Source organism: Struthio camelus, chromosome 25 (assembly GCF_040807025.1).
Source record: "Struthio camelus isolate bStrCam1 chromosome 25, bStrCam1.hap1, whole genome shotgun sequence".
Lineage (NCBI taxonomy): Eukaryota > Metazoa > Chordata > Aves > Struthioniformes > Struthionidae > Struthio > Struthio camelus.
In genome coordinates this window covers 7356441-7379061 of record NC_090966.1, presented here as the reverse complement: position 1 = coordinate 7379061, position 22621 = coordinate 7356441, and the positions used below count along the sequence as shown (strand labels likewise).

Genomic DNA, 22621 nt, shown 5'->3' with positions numbered 1-22621 from the left:
CATCTCTGCTTTTACACTTTGTCCTTGCTCCCTTCTACCATCAGACTGGCTTTGCAGACTGCTCCTTTTGTTTCCTTCAGCCATTGATTACAAGATGCTCTGTTAAATTACGTGGCTAAAATGAAGCTCTTTCAAGTCCCATTTCATCCTTTTTCCACGAGGGTCCAAGTTGTTTCCTCATGCAACAGGTGAGGAAGGCGTTACTAGTTGGGCTTTCTTACAATAGCCCATTGGCTTAACGGAGGCAGTAAGGCCATATCAGGTCTTTCCACTTACCTAGCATTTGCTGCATACTTGTCTGAAGCATATTGATTTGTGCCTGCAGCAGCTGGAGTTTTCCCCTCCAAATATTAGCCAGAATTGGAGTAGCTGTACTGATCAGATTGACGGCAGTCTGTCCGACATAGCCAAACAGAATTAAAAATTCCTGTTTTTCCTCCTGTTTGTACTGTCCTGTAGTGGCAGCAGGTTCTTACAGAGGGCAGGAAGTGTGCAGATCTTCAGTCTGATACAGAGTTCTCTTGTGCTATTTGCCTTGTTTAACCTTAGTCTCTACAGCTAAATAATGGAGGGCGGGAGAGACTATTAACTTAAGCATTTCGAATTGCCATCAGTCAGAATCTCCAGGACATTGCTCTTGTGAAGGTACCCTGCGTGAGCTCTTCTGTTACTGTACCGAGCTACTTTGTGAGAGCATGGGGGGCCTTCCTATTGAAACAGGGCAGGCAGAGAGAAGGAAAGGAGAGGCTGCCTGGCCTGCTGCTGAGACAGCTAGACAGGAGCCCGTACGAGGCTAGGAGACTTGTTTAATTCCTGTGGTATTTATGGACATCCAGGATAGCTGATGATTAATCAGCCTCTGTTGTGCAGAGAATTCTTTGCCTCAATTGTCCATTAAGCACCTTGTGCTGTTAGTCTGCAGCTCTGATGATAATTGCAGCTCTATAATCCCTTCCCAGCAAGTGCATACTCCCAGGTACTAAAACTGAATGCAGGCACAGCTACATCTATTGCTGAGGGGCAACCCCTTGCAGTGTGGCAGCTGTTTAATGAGGAAAAGGCTATAGGGATAAAAAGTGTAGGCCAGAAATGAACAATATTGTATCTGCCTGACCTTTTGGAGGAAGCCAGACTGGCAAGCCATGAAATACTGTTACATTTGTGACAGAATGAGAACACAGCCAGTATCTCTAGATTCTTAAATGACTGAACAGTACTGATGCAACGAAGCTCCGGTCTGAGCATCTATCATATATGAAAGACAATGTCTACAGTGAAACTTTTCCAGGTGTATCCCCTTCAGTGTGTTGCGGGGGTGGAATCTCATTGTAGCAGAACAGGACAGTTGACTGGCCCTCATGTTGTTCTGGCTTTTCACCACAGATACTGGTTTCCTACTCCTCTAGCCCAGTATTTGTTCCAGTCCAGTAATGCAGCTTTGCATGCATCTCATTCATTACTCTTTCTGTGCCTCATTCTGTCTTCCAGCTTGGAGTAGAATTAAGGCTCTGGTAACTTCACAGTGGGAGAGCTTATTCATCTTGCTGGATGCCTCTGTCCCCATTAGCCCGTCTCCTTCCATATGCTGCTCTGTTCTATACTCTGAAGAACTTCTGCTGTTAGTATGGTCCCTTCTCATGTATGCTCACTCGCTATCGAGTGTCTTGCAGTCAGTCTTGGTGTCTGAGAACTGGGGTTTGTAAACTCCTCTATCTGCATGCATTGTATCCCCTTGTCTTTACAGCAGCCGTTAAGACTCGTGGCTTTTTCATCTTCTCTTTCATAGCGGTGATCACAAGCAGAAGTTCTACTGGGGCCACAAAGAAATCCTGATCCCAGTCTACAAGAACATGTCTGATGCTATGAGGAAGCACCCTGAGGTGGATGTTCTAATCAACTTTGCATCCCTGCGGTCTGCTTACGACAGCACTGTTGAAACCATGAACTATCCACAGGTGAGTGAAGAATCAAAAAGCAGCTCAGGACAAGAAGGAAGCTCTTGCCTGAATTGTCAGAGACCAATGTTTCTTAAACCATGACAGCATTAGCAAATTGCTTTGGGGTCTACCAGCTTAGCAGATACCTACTGCAATCCTAACTCCTTGTAGATTCTGTGGAAGATACTGGAGTTGTATTGCGAGTCCAGCATTAGAGTTTGCTATATTATTTGGATAAACTTTGAAGACTTGTATAAAAGGCACTCGGCTCCTCTGTACCTGTTATGAAGGTGTTCTCTGGACTGGTCAAAATACAATGCTGCTCTCTAGAACGTGCAAGGGAAAAAGATATCCCTGAACAATACAGAGACTGCTGAAGACCATAGTAGCATGCAGATCCATCCACTGGGCCCTTCTATATCATATTGCACAGCATGACCTCCCTGTGGCTTGACAAGAGGCAGAAGCATGATCATGCTGCATGTTTGCTTAGCATGATCATGCTAGCAAGTTTGACTACTTTATTCTGCAGAGTTCGTTAGGGTGGCAACGCTCAGGTACTGAAGACTTTCTCTATCTCGATGCAGATCCGCACCATTGCCATTATTGCTGAGGGCATTCCAGAGGCACTGACACGCAAGTTGATCAAGACAGCTGATAAAAAAGGAGTCACAATCATTGGGCCTGCAACTGTAAGAACTGACAACCTTTTCTTCTCCCCTTGCCCATCTGTTTTAATCTTCAGATCAGCTTTCTCTGAAGGATAACGTATATCCTACAATCCATTCTGTCTTGATATATCTAAAGTGCGTGCTTATTTCCAGTTTGAAGGTCATTGTTACCATCTTCTATTATTTGTGTAAATATTGACAGGAAAAGACTGCTTTACACAAATGTACACAGATCCCATGTATGTTTTCCCATTATCTTTCCCTAAATTTTTTGTAGGTTGGTGGGATCAAACCAGGCTGCTTTAAAATAGGCAACACGGGAGGCATGCTGGATAACATCTTGGCATCAAAACTCTACCGTCCTGGTAGTGTGGCTTACGTCTCGCGCTCTGGAGGAATGTCCAATGAGCTCAACAATATAATTTCTCGAACCACTGATGGGGTCTATGAAGGGGTGGCCATTGGAGGAGACAGGTAGGAATCTGTATCTTCAAAGACGTGTGTGGTGGTTTTTTTTTTTTTTTTTTAAAAGTCGGTCAACAGAAGAAACTTCCTGAATTGGTAGTCATTTGGAAGGGAGAAGGCAGGCTGGCTGTTAACTCTTCTACCTTCAGAAGCATTTGGGAAATAAACTTAACTCCTGCCATTTTCCCTGTATTCTACCCAGATACCCTGGTTCAACTTTTATGGATCACGTCTTACGCTATGAGGATACTCCAGGAGTGAAAATGATAGTAGTGCTTGGAGAGGTGGGTGAAAGCAGATCACTCCTATCTGAGAAAGCCTCAAGAGTTATACTGGGGTTTTTGTGGTTCTCCTGCCCCATAAGTCACTTGGGAGCATCTGACTCAGCTGCAAGAATGCCAAATAACCACTACAGATAAGTGGCAGCTACTCATACTGTTCTTGAATATCTGCATTTTTATTTTATGCTTCTTTAATCAAAAGAAATGGAACCAATCCAACACAAGCAGGCATAGTCTCCCTTATTTAAAAAAGTAAAAGTACTGAGTAAGGAGGCAGTGATTTTTTTTTTTTTTGCATTCCTAGACTGCAGTCACTGCCCAATGAAAAAAGGACCCAAAAAAAAAAATCCAAGTAATGCTTCTGTGTGCATCTTGGAGCTGGTTTCTACCAGCAAAAGTGCAAAGCTTTGAACCAGTCAGCTCTCTTTTTCTTTCTGCAGATTGGAGGCACAGAAGAGTATAAGATCTCCAGGGGTATTAAAGAAGGCCGTATCACCAAGCCAGTGGTGTGCTGGTGCATTGGTACCTGTGCCACTATGTTCTCCTCAGAGGTATGTACATAAATGGGTCCAAATGCATAAAATAAGTAAATATATCTGAGGCAGGAAGAAAAAATCCTGCTCCTTCTGCCCCCCCAAACCTTTCAGAGCTGTCAGTAGCCGTTTAAGATGCAGAACTTAAATTGTAAAAGCTTTCTGTGCTTCTTCAGTTTGTCTCTGGAGACTTCCAAAGGATTCTGCATGCATGTAAAAGGAGTCCAGAGATCCCAGTGAATGCAACAGAGTCTAATAAGAGCCTGCTTCAGAAGTGGGAATGAGAAAGATACTGACTTCATTGTAAAGCAACTCTGGAGAATGAGGTGAATTTAGGAAGGCAGAATGTCAGTGGAAGAGCCTAGAGTGACTCCAGATGAGCAACTGCTCTGCATATCGCAGCACTGACCACAGCTCCAGCCAAGAGTTCTGTGCTCACCCAAATAAGGAGCCAGATATACGGTCACTTGTAGTACTGTCAGTTTGCTGTTAAGTTTTGTATTCTGTTTTCCTCCTCTGCAGTTAAACCACTTGTATTCCTTCCTGCTGTCGCTTCTTTTGTTTCATAGGTGCAGTTTGGCCACGCTGGAGCTTGTGCCAACCAGGCCTCTGAAACTGCTGTTGCAAAGAATCAGGCCTTGAAGGAAGCTGGTGTGTTTGTTCCTCGGAGTTTTGATGAGCTGGGAGAGGTCATTCAGTAAGTCACAATAGCGGAGCCCTCTGAGCAGGGGATTAAAAACTGCTATGGCACTGACCCAAAGCTGATATGGGAATGTATTCTTGCTTTGGAAAGCTGCTTCTATTCATTCTGGGGTTTTGTAGTCTAGATTAAGACCACCTTACTTGTATTCTCAAAAGGACTTAAATTAATAAATTCTCTCCCTAGATCTGTCTATCAGGATCTTGTTGCCAAAAGAGTGATTGAACCAGCTGAGGAAGTGCCTCCTCCAACTGTGCCAATGGATTATTCCTGGGCAAGGGTGAGCTGTGCTCTTTTGCCTGACATTTTGGTTCCTTGGAAACCAGATAGGATGTCTGCTGTGACTGTAGATGCTTACAGGGATAATGATATTTGTCGAGCTATATCTTATGCTTTATAGTTTTGTCTGTGAGCATATTGGCTACCTCTGTACCAGACTGTGGAGGCTGCCCTGAGGGCAAGTTCAATGCTTTCCTGCTTGGTCACTCTGTGCTTGCCTCCTGGTGTCCCTTGCTCTTAACAGTGCATTGTTAAAAATCCCATCTTTATGCTGCAATTTCAGGAGTTGGGTCTGATCCGCAAGCCAGCTTCCTTTATGACCAGCATCTGCGATGAGAGAGGTCAGGAACTGATTTATGCCGGGATGCCCATCACTGAGGTCTTCAAAGAAGAAATGGGAATTGGAGGGGTTCTGGGACTGCTCTGGTTTCAAAGGAGGTAAGGCAGCTCTTGTGAAAGCTTCCACATTCTTTGGCTTGAAGCTTTGCTTGTTTTAATGGACATCTAAGCATGCAGGATTTCTTCATGAACGTAGTTTCACTGAAGTGCCATCCCCATATCCTCTCTCTTTGAGACCACATCAGCATTTCAAGGGTTCTTACAGTGTAGTTCAGTTTTGGGATGAAGATCTTCCTAAGTGTTGTGGTGCGTTAAAAAAATTCCATTCTATCCCGTTTCCCATCCTTTGGCTACTCGCTTGTTACAGCTGTCATACTTTGGCCCTGGAGAGATCAGGCAGTTCTATGTATATTTGCTAACCAGCCCACAGGGAACCTTCTGAATGGCAAAGCTTCTTTCTGCCTTCCTCTAGGCTGATGACACACCCCTAAGAGGCAGTTTTGACACTAGCTGAAATCGATAGCTCAACAGAACAGGATGAACAGAACTTTCTCATGGCTCTCCCTGAGGGGACCCTCGGAGCTTATCAATCAGCCACTGAATATGTGTGAACTCAACTTTGGAGCTACATAGTTCCTGTGAAAGCTAGATGGAAAGTTAATAAAATCTATATGTCTCTGAGAAGGCAAACAGATATTAGGATGCAGTGATGGGTATTGTGGCCATACTTTTTCACACAAACACCTAAAACAAGTTACTGTCCAGTATAACATGGAAGTGCCAGGTTATTCTCCGTTTTCTTTATGACTAATGACTTCAGTCTCTTTCTTGGTCAGGTTACCAAAGTATGCCTGTCAGTTTATCGAGATGTGTTTGATGGTAACAGCAGATCATGGGCCTGCTGTATCTGGAGCCCACAACACTATTGTCTGTGCAAGAGCTGGAAAAGATCTTGTCTCAAGTCTCACTTCAGGCCTTCTTACTATTGTGAGTAATTAATATCCAGGAGGTTCAGTTTTATTCCTCATTACTTAGTCAAGGTTTTACTACTAGTAAGTTAGGATTTGAAACAACTACGGAGCCATGGATTAGATCGTGTCCTGCTCGCTCACACTTTCAATTTCTGCCAAATTCAACACTAGTAGCTAGGCAAGTTGCTTGATCAAAGTGAAAAGGTACTGGGAAAGACTTTCAGTTGAGCTTCTCTGCTCTAGCTTTAAAATCTATTCCACTTTTCTAATAAGCAAGACTTTTCTGGCATCTCATGTTTGAATCTATAAATATTTTGCAGAAGCCAAGTCACTATCAAAAACATCCCTGCATGATTGCTCAGTCTTTTCCAAGACTGACGGGTACAATTAGAATAAAATGGGCTTTTAAATTGCATTTTCCCCCACTGTCTCTAGTGTAGGCTCCATGGCTATTTGATGCTTGTGGTCAATTATGAACAGGTGCCTGCCTAACTTTAGTTTCATGATTGCCACATTAATAGGCAAGGAGGACGTGGAAGATCGATCTTGTATTTTTGTACCTTAACTGTAGAGTTCTTTGCTAAAGCTCCCTTTTGTGTGTCGGATCCAGGGTGACCGGTTTGGTGGAGCATTGGATGCTGCAGCTAAAATGTTCAGCAAAGCCTTTGACAGTGGCATTATCCCTATGGAGTTTGTGAATAAAATGAAGAAAGAAGGGAAACTGATCATGGGCATCGGACACAGGGTCAAGTCGGTAAGAAATCTGTATTACTGGTACAAATGGGAGGAGTTGGTTTTTAATGTTGGGGGAGATGGAGAAGGGGAAGAAAAAGGAAGGAAAACTAGCACCTTTCAAAAGCATCTTTTGGCTGAATTCTTGGGACTCGAATCCTAGATCCATAAATAATTAAAGCTTATGGCAAGTACCTGAGTAAAAGGCAACATCAGTGGCTGGGAGTAGCCTGGCACAAGTTTTTGCTACTTGAAGACAAACTTATGTAAACAAGTCCCATCTCCAATTCAGTGTTTTGTATATTCCTGCCACATGGCTCAGAGCTTAAAGAAAAATCGGATTCATGGATGTGACTTAAAAATTAAGTACTCGGTACACTGACCCATAGCCTGTGGGTACTTGCTGTGGTATTACCTTTACCCCCATAAAAGGGCTAGCCTAATTTGCTGGCTGAAGTAGAACGTGTCCCTCTTTACTAGCCACAGTGGCAAAAGATGCACATATAACGTATTTTTAACTTGCAGATAAATAATCCAGACATGAGAGTTCAGATTCTCAAAGACTACGTGAAGCAGCATTTCCCTGCCACCCCTCTGTTGGACTATGCACTTGAAGTAGAAAAAATTACAACTTCCAAGGTGAAATGTGCTAATATTTATCTTATCTTGAGCACACTTTCTTTTTGAGGGAGGAATGACCAGGGTTCAATACTGTATTTTAATTGAAAAGGTTAAAATTGCTACTAGGTTTTGGTTTCTCTACGGAGGCTTTGGGCTGAGTACAACTTCAGTTTGTGATAAGGCTGAAGATATTTCCTGGACACAAAGATAAAGCTGAACTGACCAAAAACCATAACATACCCTGTCCACAGCATATCGGAGATTGCCCTATTCCTTAAGCCGGAAGCACGGCTAAGAGATGTGATGCAGATATTCTCTGCAGTTTGAACCACATGCAGCCCCATTGTTTGGGGCTGTTCTTTCAGTCATTGAGATTAAGCATGGCTCTTGCTCACGTTGCTAACAGCCCCCTGTACCTCACTAGGCTTGTGTGTCCACAATTATGTGCAGCCTTCAAATCGCCCTTGAACTGTTAGAAGATGGAAGCTGTCAGATGAACATGACTTGCCATTGTTAACATCTTTATCTGGGGTTTGTTTCTGTTTCCTTTAGAAACCAAATCTTATCCTGAATGTAGATGGCTTTATTGGAGTTGCCTTTGTTGATGTACTCAGGAATTGTGGCTCTTTCACACGGTACGTATTTATTGGGCTGTTTCTCTCTCAGATCATGGTACTATCAAAACGATGGGAGTCATACTGCCAGCTCATGTGGGGCCAGGAGTTCAGAAGGACACTGCGAAGGAAATGTAGCCTGCATTCTTGGCAAGGAGGAAGCTTTTGCATCAATTCAGTGCTGCTGCTAGCACTAGAGCTGATTCATAGCCTTTTTTAGATTTGTTCCTTAAATGTACCACTACTAGGAAGCATTGCATTTCACTACTTTTCTTTTGCAGGGAAGAAGCAGATGAATATATTGATATAGGAGCTCTTAATGGCATCTTCGTACTAGGCAGGAGCATGGGCTTCATTGGTAAGTTTCCCATTTTTCCTCCCCCTTCCATCCTACTAGGAAATGCTCTGTCACCACAAACATGGGACAAATACGTTCTGGGGTTCTACAGTGATAGCTATAGGAGTCCAGAAATCAGAGTTGTTTCAAGGCAAAATAAGATTAAAAGGACCAGAAATTTTGATCTCGTCACATAAGACGCTTTCATTCTAGGACACTACCTGGATCAGAAGAGATTGAAGCAAGGTCTCTACCGTCACCCGTGGGATGACATATCCTATGTTTTACCAGAGCACATGACTATGTGATGATAAGTAGTATTGCCTCAGAATGTCACTTGAAGTCAGAAGCCTGCACAGAGGACAGCTACAAACGGGACTTTGATGTGTAAGGGCCATTGGTATATAGACGTTATGAACTGCCTAGTTAAACTGTGCAAAGCAACTGTCTTATAATAGAAATTTACTCAAAAACCAAAACTTGTGATATTCCATGTTACCTGCTGTATTTAATATTTGGAAGCAGCTGAACTATCTCTCTTTTTTTTTCCTACCCTTTTGTGTTTCTAGAGAAGTTTTTAAAGGTTTTTTGGGGGAGTTTTGCTCATGAATTTGTGTAAGATCCATTAGTCTAAGCTGTAACTCCCCTGATGAAGGGAGAGCACACATTATGTATCCCATAAGCTATGACTTGGGTTTTTTTTTTTCCTGTTGGTTTTCAGTTTGCTTACTGTGTGTTTATCTTCACAGTCTAATTGTATCCTGAGTAGTGGGACCACTGCTGATTTTTAACCAATGTTACTCAAACTCTGGTGTAGTAATTTAAAGTGTAAAGTTGTAACATATACTACTGTTAAAACTGTGAAACTACATGTATTCCAGTGTCTGTATTTATGCAAACAACAACTCATTTACTATTAGATTGCTGGTATGTGGAATGTCAGTCTCCCACATTATTTTTGCATCTGCAGATAATCTCAGTAATAACTTCAGCATCCTACTTGTCTGTGTGTTGTAACCTAACTCAAATAAATGATACACTAATACCTTATCTGGAGTTTTTTGTAAACCTTCTGGCTTCTGAAGAGTGACCCAAAATGGACCTAGACAGGAACACGACAAATTTGGATATATCTGTATAGCGAAATGCCATAGTCAGAGCAGTTATTCCTGTCACATGTTTGTTTTAATCAACTATCTAGGAAGTAAAAGCAGTTTACTACCCTCTGTGCCATGGGTCAACAGGTGCAACAGTAGCCAAAAGAAGTAAGAAATAAATTGCTATGATGTGACATAATAGTTAAAGGACAGCCTCATGCTGTAAACATGAAATAACCAAGTACAGATTGCTTCATACTTAACAAAAATTCTGAGCTCCATAACAACAAAAAAAAAATACGTACCTTAATCAGGCATGTTAATGTGAGGCATTCACTAAGTCCCTTCGCTGCAAGCTTTCCTGAAAGTGTGAAGAGCAAAATGATCAAAAGGACAGCTTGCAGCTTTAAAAGGAGCTATAAGTGGGTATGTATTTCAGTGCTGAGTACCTATAGGGTTAAGTTACTGCAGGGTTAATGAGAGAGGGGCTGTCACCCCAGTGTCACCAGTCAGGGCCCGGCCCTGTGGCCACCCCTGGGGCTTTCCCTGGCGCTTCCTGAGCGCGGGCTTTGGCCCCCAGCCTCTCTCTTGACCCGTTTGTCCTGTTTTCCAGTAAGTGACACGAGCAGGCCCTGCCCCGCTGCGGCAGCAGGATGGCTGGGAGCGCGGGGAGGGGATGGGGGCGGCCCCGGCCCTCAGGCCCTGCGGCCGCGACGACCCCGCCACAGGGACGAGCGAGGCGGAGGGACGAGCGAGGCGGAGGGACTCGCCTGTCACCTCCCGGAGCGCCCCCGGGCCCTCTCGGGTAGCGGGAGCAGGCGGTTACGGGCGGGACGGAGGAGCCAGGCCCCGAGGCGCTCTCCCCGCCATGGCGCCGCCCGGGCCCGCCGCCATTTTGTCGCCGGCCTCGTCTGGCCGCGAGGGGGCAGCGCCGCTCTGACGTCACGTCTCCCCCCTTCCCGCGCAGGCGCACTGCCCCCCCCCGTCCCGCCATGTCGGACAAGATGGCGGCGGCCTCGCCGCAGCCGCAGCCGGGTCCCGGGCCGCCGCCGCCGCCGCCGGGGGAGGCGGAGGGCGGGGGTCCGCGCAGCGGCGGCGGCGGGGCGGATGGGGAGGCCGAGGCGGAGGAGTTCGGGTGCCCGGCGCACTGCGCGGACCTGGCTTGGCGGCAGAACGAGCAGCGCCGCCACGGCCTCTACTGCGACATCACCTTGGCCTTCGGCGGCGGGCGGCCCGGGGCGGCCCGCGAGTACCGGGCGCATCGCTCCGTCCTGGCCGCCGCCACCGAGTACTTCACGCCGCTGCTCTCGGGGGGCTTCGCGGAGTCGCGCTCGGGCCGCGTGGAGCTGCAGAAGTGGAGCTCGGAGGGCGGCCCCGACCCCGACACGGTGGAGGCCGTCGTGGGCTTCATGTACACCGGCACCATCCGCGTCAGCCCCGGCAACGTCCACGAGGTGCTGGAGATGGCCGACAGGTGAGCGCGGCCCGCGCCTCCCGCGGCCGCCCCGGCCGCCCCCGGCCCCCGCCGCAGCCTCACCCCCATGTGTTTGTTCCGCAGGTTCCTGCTGACCCGCTTAAAGGAGTTCTGTGGAGAGTTCCTGAAGAAAAAGCTCAATCTCTCCAACTGCGTGGCGGTTCATAGCTTGGCCCATATGTACTCCTTGAACCAGCTGGCCCTCAAAGCTCAGGACATGATCCGGAGAAACTTCCACAAAGTGATCCAGGATGAGGAGTTCTACACTTTGCCCTTTCACCTCATCAGGGACTGGCTCTCAGACTCGGAGATCACAGTGGACTCTGAAGAAATCCTCTTTGAGACTGTCTTGAAGTGGGTTCAGAAGAATCCTGATGAGAGAGAGAGGTACTTTGAAGAACTCTTTAAACTGCTTAGGTTGTCACAGATGAAACCCACTTACCTTACTCGCCACGTCAAATCCGAAAGGCTGGTATCCAGCAGCGAAGCCTGTGTCAAGCTAGTGTCCGAAGCTGTGGAAAGTCATGCCTTGCGGTCTGAGAACTTACAGTCTGGTAACCTGCAACATTCCACCTGTCCTCTAGCGTCGTTGCCTCGATTTGGGCAAAATATGGACGTCATTATGGTAATTGGTGGTGTTTCAGAGGGAGGAGACTACTTGAGTGAGTGTGTGGGGTATTTCATTGATGAAGATAGGTGGGTAAACTTACCACACATACATAATCATCTTGATGGGCATGCGGTTGCTGTGACAGAATCTTACGTTTACGTGGCTGGCTCCATGGAACCTGGATTTGCCAAGACTGTTGAAAGGTACAATCCAAACAGAAATATTTGGGAGCAAGTCTCAAATTTAATAACTAGAAAGCATTCTTTCGGCCTTACTGAAGTTAAAGGAAACTTATACAGTATTGGTGGACATGGCAATTTCAGTCCTGGCTTTAAAGATGTAGCTATTTATAATCCTGAGCAAGACAAATGGCTTAACCTGGAATCAGCGCCAAAGATTCTTCGTGATGTCAAAGCTGTTTCTGTAGAAGATCGGTTTGTTTATGTTGCTGCTCGTACCCCAGTTGACAGCGATAGTGAAGATGGATTGAGGGCAGTTATTATCAGATATGATGCTGAAACAAGGCAGTGGCAAGATGTGGAGTCTCTGCCACTCGTTGATAACTACTGCTCTTTCCAGATGTCTGTGGCTAACACAAACTTTTACCACACAGCATCCTGCTGCCCCAAGAGTTACCCTATCGATAATGAAGAAGCTAAGATAAAGATTTCTGGCAGGGCCTCAGATGAAATACTTGAAAGTTTACCTCCAGAGGTTCTTAGCATTGAAGGGGCAGCTATTTGTTACTATAAAGACGATGTTTTCATCATTGGGGGGTGGAAGAACAGTGATGATATTGACAAGCAATACAGGAAAGAGGCATATCGTTACTGCGCTGAGAGAAAGCGCTGGATGCTTTTGCCTCCTATGCCTCAGCCTCGCTGTAGAGCAACAGCCTGCCACGTGAGAATTCCTTTCAGATGCTTGCAGGGAACGCAAAGATATCCTATGCCACAAAACTTGATGTGGCAAAAAGATAGAATAAGACAAATGCAGGAAAGACAGATGCAGGAGATACACAGACACTCTCTAAGCTTACGAAGAATGCCACGCTCTCAGATTGAATGCTAGTTTCTGGAATATCACCCCTGATTAATCTGATTTAAGAAATGCTGTACTAAGCCATTTTTAAGGCTTGGTGTGTTTCTATAAGATATTAGAATTTGCTTGAGTTTGATGCATAAAAATAGCATCTTTTTATTAAACAATGACAGTTAAGAAGCTCAGAAATTGAGGAAACTGAGGGAATCAAGAAACCCTCTGAATCCAAATATATTACCTATGGTGCCCAGGGAAAAGCTGGTTTCCTATTAATGGGCTGTGAAATATCTCCAGGAACCTTAAATCTGTTAATTCTCTCTTCAGATCTTTGTTTTCAAAGATTTATGCAGAGTTAGTCTAACAGTTCTGTTCTGAAAATGAAAAATCTCTATCTTAATAATTTAGTGGTTTTGTGTGCTGAAAGCACCTGTTTTATTTGCACTTAATATCACATTCCTTTGATTCTCCTCCTCAGTGGCTAAACTTCACATATAATTGGTGTTAGTGCACTTAGCTTTCCCAGGTTGGAGGCATGTGCCATAGTTAAACATCTGTTTATGAAAACAAAAGCACAATCTTTCCTTAAATAATTACTTCAGAATGTTTCTATATATATTAAATATTTTGTACCTGTATAGTATAGAAAGGCTGCAGAGTTTGCTTATAAACAGATGATTGGTAGAACATCAGACCCTTACTAAAATAGAGAACTTGAGGCAGTAGATTTTTCTGGGTATATCTGGCGATGCTTCGAGTTTGACAGCTTCGTTAGAAACTTGGTCAACAATCAGCCTGATTAAAAAGAGTGAAAACAGCAAAGTAGCCACCTGTCAAAATAGACTGTTTACTTCTAAAGTCAGCATGGATTAATAAGAATATGATTATTTCACAGTAATATATTAAAACCTGAGCAACCTGTAGATCCTTTCTCAAGTGTTGCACTCCTCTAATTCCGGTGAAGACATGATTAAAAGAACCCCCCGTGAACCAGTTTCCGGCCTGTCTTTGACAATCGATACTGTTTGCCTTCAGTATATTTTCCCTAGAGACTTACAATAGCTCTGCCACAGTGCTCCTTAACAAATTAGCACTTAGCGTTTCTCTTGAAGGGAGATAGTTGGCTCTGGATGTACTGGCGATGAGATTTTTAGAGGCATCTGAATTTTCAGTCTCTTAAGTGTTTGTGTTTCCCCACTTAGTGTGGTTGTAGGACTTGAGCTAATTGTGATGAAATGGAGCTATTTAAATACATGTGGGAGTTTTGAGGTGGTTTTATATAAGTCGTTGCCCTGGTTGGCTCTGACTTGCTTACTGTAATGCTCCCAAGGAACAGCGTATTGAGTATTTCCTGCAGTCTATCACTGCCTCCAAGTTAACTATCTCACTGAACACTCCTTCTCCCTGGTCTGAAGAGCTCCAGGAGGTTTTGGTTACTTGTGGATTGAGTGCTTCCTTCCTACCTCCTTTTATTCCCCATCCTTCCCTTTATTTGAATGTTCCAGGTTTTTACTTGTGGCCTAACTCAGGATCTTAGGGAAGGGAAAGGGAGGAATAACCAGGGTGTTCCAAAACTTGTGTAGATAAACGTTGTTGAAAAAGCTGTTTGCTGTCTTTGGTTCATATGATAACTTGTCGGGGTCTTTGATGTGGGCAACTTCTTTGCAGAAGAACTTCTAAACTTTTTTTTTTTTAATTGTTTAGCTTTCTGAACTGATACTTCTCCTCTTTACCATTCAGCAGGCAACCTAGATCATATCTGAAACACTGGGTAAGTCCTTCAACCATATAATGTGTTACAGGTTTCTCTGACGTGTATGTCTTGTAATGCTCCACTTTGCAGTTCACTTGACGCTCTGATATCATTAACTTGCCTTGTTGTAATAGAATAATCCAGCCTTGGGTTTTTTTTTTTTTTTTAAGTCTTGAAAATCTAACAGTTCAGTCTCAATTTACTCATCTATGGTGACCTTGTTATATATTATTTGTCTGTTGGATTGCTGTGCAAGGGCAGATGAAGTTGTGTGAGGCTGGCCTAACACAAGGGAGGAAATGGGTAAGCTTGTTCAGGTTTAAGGCTGACATTCAGAAGTACCTGTTGCTAAAGGGCCTGCATGAGCTGACTGGTAAGGTGTTAATCAATTGAATTTGGCAGATAGGTGAATTCTTGCAGATTTGACTGGAGCAGTTCAAGAATTGCTGCCCCTACAGCACAGCTGGTGAATGGAATCTGTGAAGAAGCTTCACAGCTTCATTATGAAATCCATTGATTTAACTTAAACTATCAGAGCTGAATTTCAGATACCTTACCAAATTTTACACAGAAGCAGTTGAGAAGAGTTTACCTATTTCATGCCACTGACTTTCCTCTAGGGATTTTAACTAGCTGCTGAAGGATGCTAGTATGTCAAACCACCACAGCTCTGTCAAAGCCCTTGTGTAGTCTGCTGATAAATCTGGTACAAATTGCAGGAGGAAAATATCAAGAGTATTATTTTAATTGCAGCATGAGCTAAATAGTTTAAAGTGTGGCAGTATGCAAGAAAGTTAGAGATGCGAGAACAAACTTTTTGCAGTCTGTCTTTTTTTCTAAGCAAAGTTGGTATTTGCACTTACTCTGAGAACTTTTGGCGAACATACAAGTTGTATAGTTTACTAAAGACATTCCACTTCAAGGATTATGTCAAAATAATTTCATAGCTGAATGGTTTAACTTGTGAATGCCAGCCACGATTCTGTATGTGATGCACTGTATCTCTCTTTGTATGTTCAGTTTGCATGGTGAGTGGTGGGCACTGTGAACATAATCAGTTTACTCTAACTTTTGCTATGCCAATTCTATGGAATTTTTAAGGAGTTGGGTTTTTTAGCCTTGACTTTAAGTGAATCAATTGTATTGCACACAGTTTTTAACTGACAAGTCTAACTATCCATTGTATCATATGCAGAGGTTCAGAAAAATTGAATTACTGACTGTGGAAGTAATTTAGCCCACTCGCCTGTAAATCATGTAACAAATTCCTTGTGGTCCTTGACTGCCATAGCTTGCTGGGTATTTATAAAAAGTTCCTGGGAATAAGCAAAAGCCTGGGAATACTTTCACTATGTCTATAGTGGCTAGCTAAATGTCAATAAGATCCTAGTGTGTATTCAGCAAGTATAACGAGGCTGACTTCTGGCCTTCCTAATGTAAAAGAAATGAAATGGAGTGTTTCTTCTCCTTATGACAATCATACCTCTATAACTGTACTAAATATGTGCCATGAAATGCATGTTCCATATCCTGTCTCTCTGTTCAGAATATTAGTGAAGTAGGACACATCCTGCCCTGCACGAGGCTGATAATGTAATTGTTTCTAGGTGCCATATGTGTACATAATATTTTATAATGACCTCAATACTCTGTTAGTATACTGTTTTTGTATGTATTTTTTTAATAAGATTTCCTCTTGCACATAGTAAGACACCGCTCTAGAAATACAGAAAATATGCCAACTTTTTAAGCATGCATTCCAAATATTATCCCAAGTATTCTGCTATGCTATTTCACTTTCATTTTTCTCCATTACAATAAATGTTAAGATCAGAACTATTGGTTCAACTTGTGTGTCACAGAACAGCTTGTTCACTATTGGCAAACTGAGTCACAACAAATAGCAACTTTTTAGAAGGTTATTTTTAACTTGACATTGTAATAGGATGTTGTAGCATTCAATGGCTTAAAAAAGCAAAGTGAAAACAAGTGTTTGATGGCTTAGATTTATTTTCAGCTATGTCCTTGTTATGCTAGAATATTTATCATATCTCTAATGTCCTAAGTGGAAGTCTGCTAATACAGATGCTCCTGAGGATCTAATCCTATTAATAATATGAATGTAAAATGTAGAACTAACTAGATGTTTGAAGACCATTAATAGTCAGATGCTCCTCATAGGTCCATGTCACTGGATCACGGCAGCTGTGCTCTCCTGTCAATATTAAATGTAGACTTCAACAGATTGTTTGGGCAAGCAGCACTCCTGTACTTACTTCCAGTAAGGTAAAGTAGTATCCGTGTGTAGGCTATTTGAAACAAATGCTACTGTAATGTTCTTTATGTTAAATACACTGTACTAAAGTTTATTGTAATAAGTGACTTAATGAAAATAAACCTTTTATTTCTCTAGCATTGTGTTGTACATTGTGCCTTTTATTTTTTAAGATGCTACTTAGGCTGTAGCTGATATCTCCAAATCACAGAATTTGCAGCTCCAGAGAATGAAAACTTTAAATACTAATTATTCTTTTGGGCTTGTATCAGTTGTTTTTATTTTAGAATAAGTGAATACATTCACTTCCTGCTTGGAAGACTTTATTAGCTAAGTAGAGCTGTTTAGACCGGTAGGGTACTTGTTGAAGAAGTGTACTTGACTTCATCGCGCTGCGACGATTCCACATAGTTGTCTCGTCTGGCGGCATACTCCCCAACATTAGATAGTCCTGGCACCACACAGCAGCTCAAAGCACTACGGTATATGCTCATGTCATGAGCATCATACCACTCATCTGTTTTTTCATCGTAACACTCAACATTGAAGGTGGTAGTAAAACCGTTAAAGCCACCAACCACAAACAAAAGGTCATCCACCACTTCAATGCCAAAGTTACTGCGAGGATTGAACATGGTGGGGATCGTGTGCCATGTGTTGGCAACGGGGTTGTAGGCTTCTGCGCTCCGAAGTCGGTTGGCTCCATCGAATCCTCCTACCTGTAAACGTCAAAGGAACAGAGTTGAAACGGGACTTTCCTCCCTCTAAGGTAGCTGAATCATCTTGCACACGTTTAAGATTTTAACTTGTCCTGTTTCGCTGGCTCAGACTGAGCATTGCTGAGAGCGCATAATCTCAAAGCATTACAATGCTGTTTGCTTATTGCAGACTACTCCCCTGGTCTTTCTGGAGCTAGCAAAAATATTTCCTGCAACTGTCAGATTGTATAGAGTTTAAATGCAGTACGTGGACAAGCTAAATGGGACCAAGTAAAAGTACTGTGTAATTCACTACATTACGTGAGTGATTACAAGGTAAGTACTCAAATTTGAAGATCTCTGCGTATATTTTAACAATTCCAAATTACTTGGTTTGAGCTGGTCGTCTTCTTTCATTTGAGATACATAACCTTATGGAACAATGGTAAGTAAGTTCCTAATTCAATTTGTCTGCCTTCTTATGAGATCTGAATGTTTAAGTAACTGTGAGTGTCCAGGGTCCTCATCTAGCATTAGTTTTTTCCTAATCAATTTCTCAATGTTAAATTATGTATGCCACTTTTACAGAAGATGACCAAATTCAAAAGTTAATTGCCTTAGATATCTGAACTTTGACTTTTTAAGCTGTTCATGTGGGTTATGTTATAGGTTAAATGAATAAACCCCAAAACTTCTGGTGTATGCCATAACGCAGCACGCTAAGACTGAGAAGTCTGATTTCATTGTGGATTAGTGATATAAATGTTTGGTGTCAGCTCTCTTCTGATGGGCTACTATGTTTTTAAAAGAATGTGTTGAATTTTTGAACTGTCCTAAGCAGCAGCAGCAGCAATATGTGGTTAGTAGCTGTTCGTGTTTTTTTGAGAGAGCATGTCTTTCACTGAGGTTGTGTAGGAGGTTGGGGACAGTAGGCAAAAGAAGCCTGGGGAATAGGGAAAGAAATCCTGTGTGGTCATAAACTACATAGAGTTAGCTTGAAGGCTGGGAGGTAGAATTAAAGCCACTAAATCAGCAGCAGACTTTTTTCGGTTTAAAATTATTTCTTGCCTGCAACTGCTCAAAAATTTTCCACAGATTTTTTCATAATGAAAAGCGTGCAGATGACAATATTCCCAGGAGGCATCTCAACCATTCTGGCTAAGACTTGCTTCCCTAAATCTCACTTGCAAGCAAATGGCCAGCATGGAAATCAGCCTAGGAAATGTAGCTTAGCAGAGGTTCAATACGTTAAATGAAAGTGAGCGCTGCAAGTGCTAGGTGCTGTTATGGCAAAGGCAGCACGTCTACCTTACCGCATACACATGTTCTCCATATGCAATCACACCTATTCCACTTCTTCTGCTTCTCATTGGTGCTATAAGAGTCCATTGATTTGTTTTGGCATCATATACTTCAGCTGTGAATAGGCATTCATTTCCATTGAACCCACCACATATATAAACCTGTTCACAAAGAAAAAAAAATGTGGGCAAGGTATTTATATTATCAGTGGGAGAATATATCTAGGAGAAAATAGCCTGGCTTAGTATGTTCTTTCTTTCTTTCTTTCTTTTTTTTTGTAGGAATAGACGTGTCATTCAGGGTTTGTAGTAATACAAGCGCTGTGAGTTATCCAGGGCAGCAGGATTTGGAACTTCTATTTCCTGAACTGCACGAAGCATACAGACACGGCGTTTGACTTGTGGCCAGGAGAAGTATCATCCAGCAGCAAGCGGGCTATTGGTGGTAAGCAGCTCTGGAAGAGTTTTAAAGCTCCTATCTGCCCCTCTAACTTGCTAGTCAGTTGTTGCATCTCAGAGAGTTTGATATCTGCAGCATGAGGATCTCATGAGTAAAGTTTACATGAACTTTTTTCCTCTTTATTTTAAATGATTTGTCATGTTAAGGGGAGCATTTGTTACATTTCCTGCTTCCACAACTCCCTTGTCTATTCTAGCTAGATTCTGGGTGGTAGCTGAGTATGTCAAGTACGTGGCCCAGCCAGAGCCTGAGCTCTGTGGAAGTCCCTACCTCGATACGTGTCGTAAGAAACGACAAGGCTCTCGCTCATTGTGTAATGCTGCAAACTTATGTTTAAGTTTGGTTTCTTGTCCTGCTCACCAGAAGGGAGCACTTCAACTTTAATAGCCTTCAATAATCTCAAGGTGGTTTTACCTTTTCATACAGTGTGGTTGCACTAGCATCACTTCTCTGCTCATGCATGGGTGCAATCAGTGTCCACTGGTTTGTCTCTGGCTCGTACCGTTCTGCAGTGTTGAGGCGCACATATCCATCGAACCCTCCCATGGCATAGATGAAGTTGTTGAGAACAGTGACACTAACGTAGCAACGCCTCGAATGCATGGGTGCAACCTGGTGCCATGTTTTCTTAAGTGGGTCAAACCGTTTGACACTGTTAAAATAATCCACGCTGTCAAATCCTCCGATAATGTAGACATAACCTTTTAAGTAAGCAGCGCCATGATAGGCACGGGGGCTTTCCTGCTGACATGTGACATTCACCCACTTGTCTGCACGGGCATCGTATGTCTCAATGGCATTAGTTGGGCTCCCCCCGCTCCAGCCACCGATAGCAAACAGGATGGCATATGGCAGACGAGGCCGAGTGAGGGGGTTAGTAAAATCAGAATTAGATGGACCGTTCATATTGAGGTCATACATTGCTTTCAGTGCGTTTATGATGACGGGTTTGCATTCCTCGCTGTCCTTCACATAATCATGCATTTTAACATTATTCATGAAGTACTCTGCATGCATCAATGCCAGTCGAACCTGGAAAAGGTAAAAGGAGGTTAGACTGTTAATGCTGATGCTTTGCATCTTGGTATCCTCCGTGGGTATATCCAACTCTGGACGGTTTTGATTTCAGATAGGTTAGCGCAAGTGTCTAAAGTGAGGGAGAATTAAATGTGTCATTTTTAGCCAGTCCAGAAAGCGGTACGCAGGGACAGATAATCTGCTTTCACTGAAGGGAGTAGTCCACTTCTTTGGCATGGTGCTTTCCTGTATGCAGACTGAAACCGCTCTAACGTCTGCTGCTGCTTGCGTAGTTTAGCTTGTCTAGCCAAACACTCAGGTTTTGTGTACACAGAGATAGTGTTGTCCCATGTGATCTTTGGCCCTGCCTGGATGTGAGGGGTGATCAATCTTAAGCTCTAAACATGAGGAAGTGTATGCCACAGCCCCAACCCGGGATCTTTGACCAGTGGCCCTGCATGCCAACAGCACAACAGTCTGAAACTTCACTTCTTTGCAATCAAAGTGGTCGGAGACTGTCGTTTCCTCCATTTTTATAAAAGAATAGCAAAGCAACTCTCATCCTGGCTGTGCGATACCTAGCTCTCCAGTGCCATCTGGGAGTGAAATAGAAATGACATTGTGACAACACTGACCTTACGCAGCAAGACAGAAATGTACTGTTTTCTGTTTTGGGGATCATGAGAAATCCATTTCACAATAGCCTCAAACACTGCGTCTTCTTGTCTCACATTGAGTTCATCTTTCTCAATGATGTCTTTTAACTCATTGACGGAGAGCTCCAGAAACTCTGTGGACACCTTGGTCATCTCCTCAAAGTTATGTAGGATGAACATGTAGGCTGTTTGTCGCAGGTCAGGACAGTGGTAGTAATCTGTGAATCTGCAGATACCAATGCAATTTTCCAAGCACAGCTGAGATTTTAAGAATTCACAGCACCCTCGGATGATCCCCATGATATTGAACTGGTCTGCTGCAGCTAGCAAACTTTCAACATTGTCAGCAGTGACTGGCACTGTCCTGGTGTAGGCGTACTCAATAATTAGCTTCATCATGTCAGGTGAAATGCCAGGGATGTTATATACTCTCTTCTCTGTGTTGTTCCAGCCGCTGGTAAACAGAGCCCTGAAAAAAATGAAGCGGTGCTGGGGACAAAAACAGCCTTGCTCTGTTAAAGCCAACCCCCTTCTCATGTATCCCTTCTTCCCTGAGCCAGGGGTGATGCAGACCCCTGGGCACCAGTTCAAGGCGCTAGCAGTAGCCGCCATGCTGGGGAGGCCATGCAGTGTATCGATTAATATTTTACTAGCTGGTGGGCTGTTTTAAAAACAAGTTGCAGCTTCAGGCTGTGGACAGGGAGCAGTGGGGTGAGTGGTCACCTTGCTTCAGCAAGCATACCAAAGAGCCACGGTGTGGGGGAATTAAAACCTCTCACCTAGAGGGAAGATTAAGGCAGGCTGGCAGACTGGTCGCGCTCCCGAGCCCTGTACCACACCTATGGATTTGTGTTAGACTCCACTTCCAGAGTTGTTGCTAAATACTGGATTGTGCCTTAATTCTGGTGTCTAGGCAGATATTAGAACTACAGGTAATTGTTGGATTAGAGGTTTAGTGCTGAGGTAAGCACTGGGGTTAGGTTATGACTATGTGACATAGACCAGGAAGCACTATTTGTCCCTATCCTCTCTCTAGACTTGTTTCGAGCACTGACCTAAAATAGGGACTGCAGCTACACAGGATGTTCTTGTGAGCATTGAATTCAAAACCATTGACTTTGATGATCACGTCACAGAGTTTTCCTTCCAGGCGAAGTTCGTTGAAGACTGTGCAAGCCATAGCACTCATCTTCCTCTCCATGAGTGGGGTGGAGTACCCCGTGGACGCTGAGGTGTCATCCATGTCTAAGCCCGAGACAGCGGAAGAAACTTCTCTCTGAGGTGATTTAAGGCTTTCTCCTTGCCCTCCTGCATCTTCTCTGAAGCTATGTTTTGTCTAGTGATTCTGGAACATGGCTGATAATGAGATCACTGAAACGGGGAGGATCTGGAACCTCTGCTGCCCTCAGCCACCGGGAGCACCGCTCTGACTAGTGCGGCTGTAAAGACATTTCTCCAAGTCCTTCCACAGGCAATAGGACCTCAGTCATCCCTCCCTAGCAGCATAGCTTGATTCGATCTTGAATTCCAGATTACACAGGGCCTTGTCTGTACACCCTGTTGATCCCTGCTCTGAGCAAAAATAACCTTTGTGATTCTTACGCAACTCTTCATATGATTAAGCTCCCCCACTGTAGGCACTAAGTGCTTTTGAAGTGTTCTACCAGTCCACGCAGGAGGAAGCTGAGACACAGGCTAGTTAAATGTTAGTGATGAAGCCATGAATGTTGTGCCACTGCCTTATCTGCAGGCCTGCATCTGC

The 22621-nt window shown here is 43.7% G+C and overlaps 3 protein-coding genes across 9 annotated transcripts in view; 2 read left to right on the top strand and 1 right to left on the bottom strand.

The window, feature by feature from the left end:
• ACLY (ATP citrate lyase) overlaps positions 1 to 9530 on the top strand; it is a 44282-nt gene extending 34752 nt beyond the window's left edge. For all 7 annotated transcript variants that reach the window (XM_068918726.1, XM_068918724.1, XM_068918725.1 and 4 more), the window contains 14 exons: positions 1787 to 1955; positions 2525 to 2629; positions 2886 to 3082; positions 3276 to 3357; positions 3795 to 3905; positions 4457 to 4584; positions 4774 to 4867; positions 5150 to 5304; positions 6042 to 6192; positions 6787 to 6930; positions 7434 to 7547; positions 8082 to 8164; positions 8425 to 8501; positions 8694 to 9530. In XM_068918726.1, coding sequence (XP_068774827.1) covers positions 1787 to 1955; positions 2525 to 2629; positions 2886 to 3082; positions 3276 to 3357; positions 3795 to 3905; positions 4457 to 4584; positions 4774 to 4867; positions 5150 to 5304; positions 6042 to 6192; positions 6787 to 6930; positions 7434 to 7547; positions 8082 to 8164; positions 8425 to 8501; positions 8694 to 8788 — 1705 coding nt within the window. In that variant the 3' untranslated portion in view covers positions 8789 to 9530. The remainder of the gene's footprint in view (positions 1 to 1786; positions 1956 to 2524; positions 2630 to 2885; positions 3083 to 3275; positions 3358 to 3794; positions 3906 to 4456; positions 4585 to 4773; positions 4868 to 5149; positions 5305 to 6041; positions 6193 to 6786; positions 6931 to 7433; positions 7548 to 8081; positions 8165 to 8424; positions 8502 to 8693) is intronic.
• A 959-nt stretch (positions 9531 to 10489) lies between these two features.
• KLHL11 (kelch like family member 11) lies at positions 10490 to 16867 on the top strand. The gene is made up of 2 exons (XM_068918728.1): positions 10490 to 11051; positions 11136 to 16867. Exons 1-2 carry the CDS (start codon positions 10570 to 10572, stop codon positions 12730 to 12732), a joined length of 2079 nt encoding a protein of 692 aa, XP_068774829.1. The 5' UTR covers positions 10490 to 10569; the 3' UTR covers positions 12733 to 16867.
• KLHL10 (kelch like family member 10) lies at positions 14405 to 22136 on the bottom strand. Its single transcript, XM_009687749.2, has 5 exons — positions 21915 to 22136; positions 20839 to 21328; positions 19601 to 20218; positions 18739 to 18888; positions 14405 to 17446 (listed from the first exon to the last, which is right to left on the bottom strand). The coding sequence occupies exons 1-5, from the start codon at positions 22100 to 22102 to the stop codon at positions 17072 to 17074; spliced, it is 1821 nt and encodes a 606-aa protein (XP_009686044.1). The 5' UTR covers positions 22103 to 22136; the 3' UTR covers positions 14405 to 17071.
• Between the last annotated feature and the right edge of the window lie 485 nt (positions 22137 to 22621).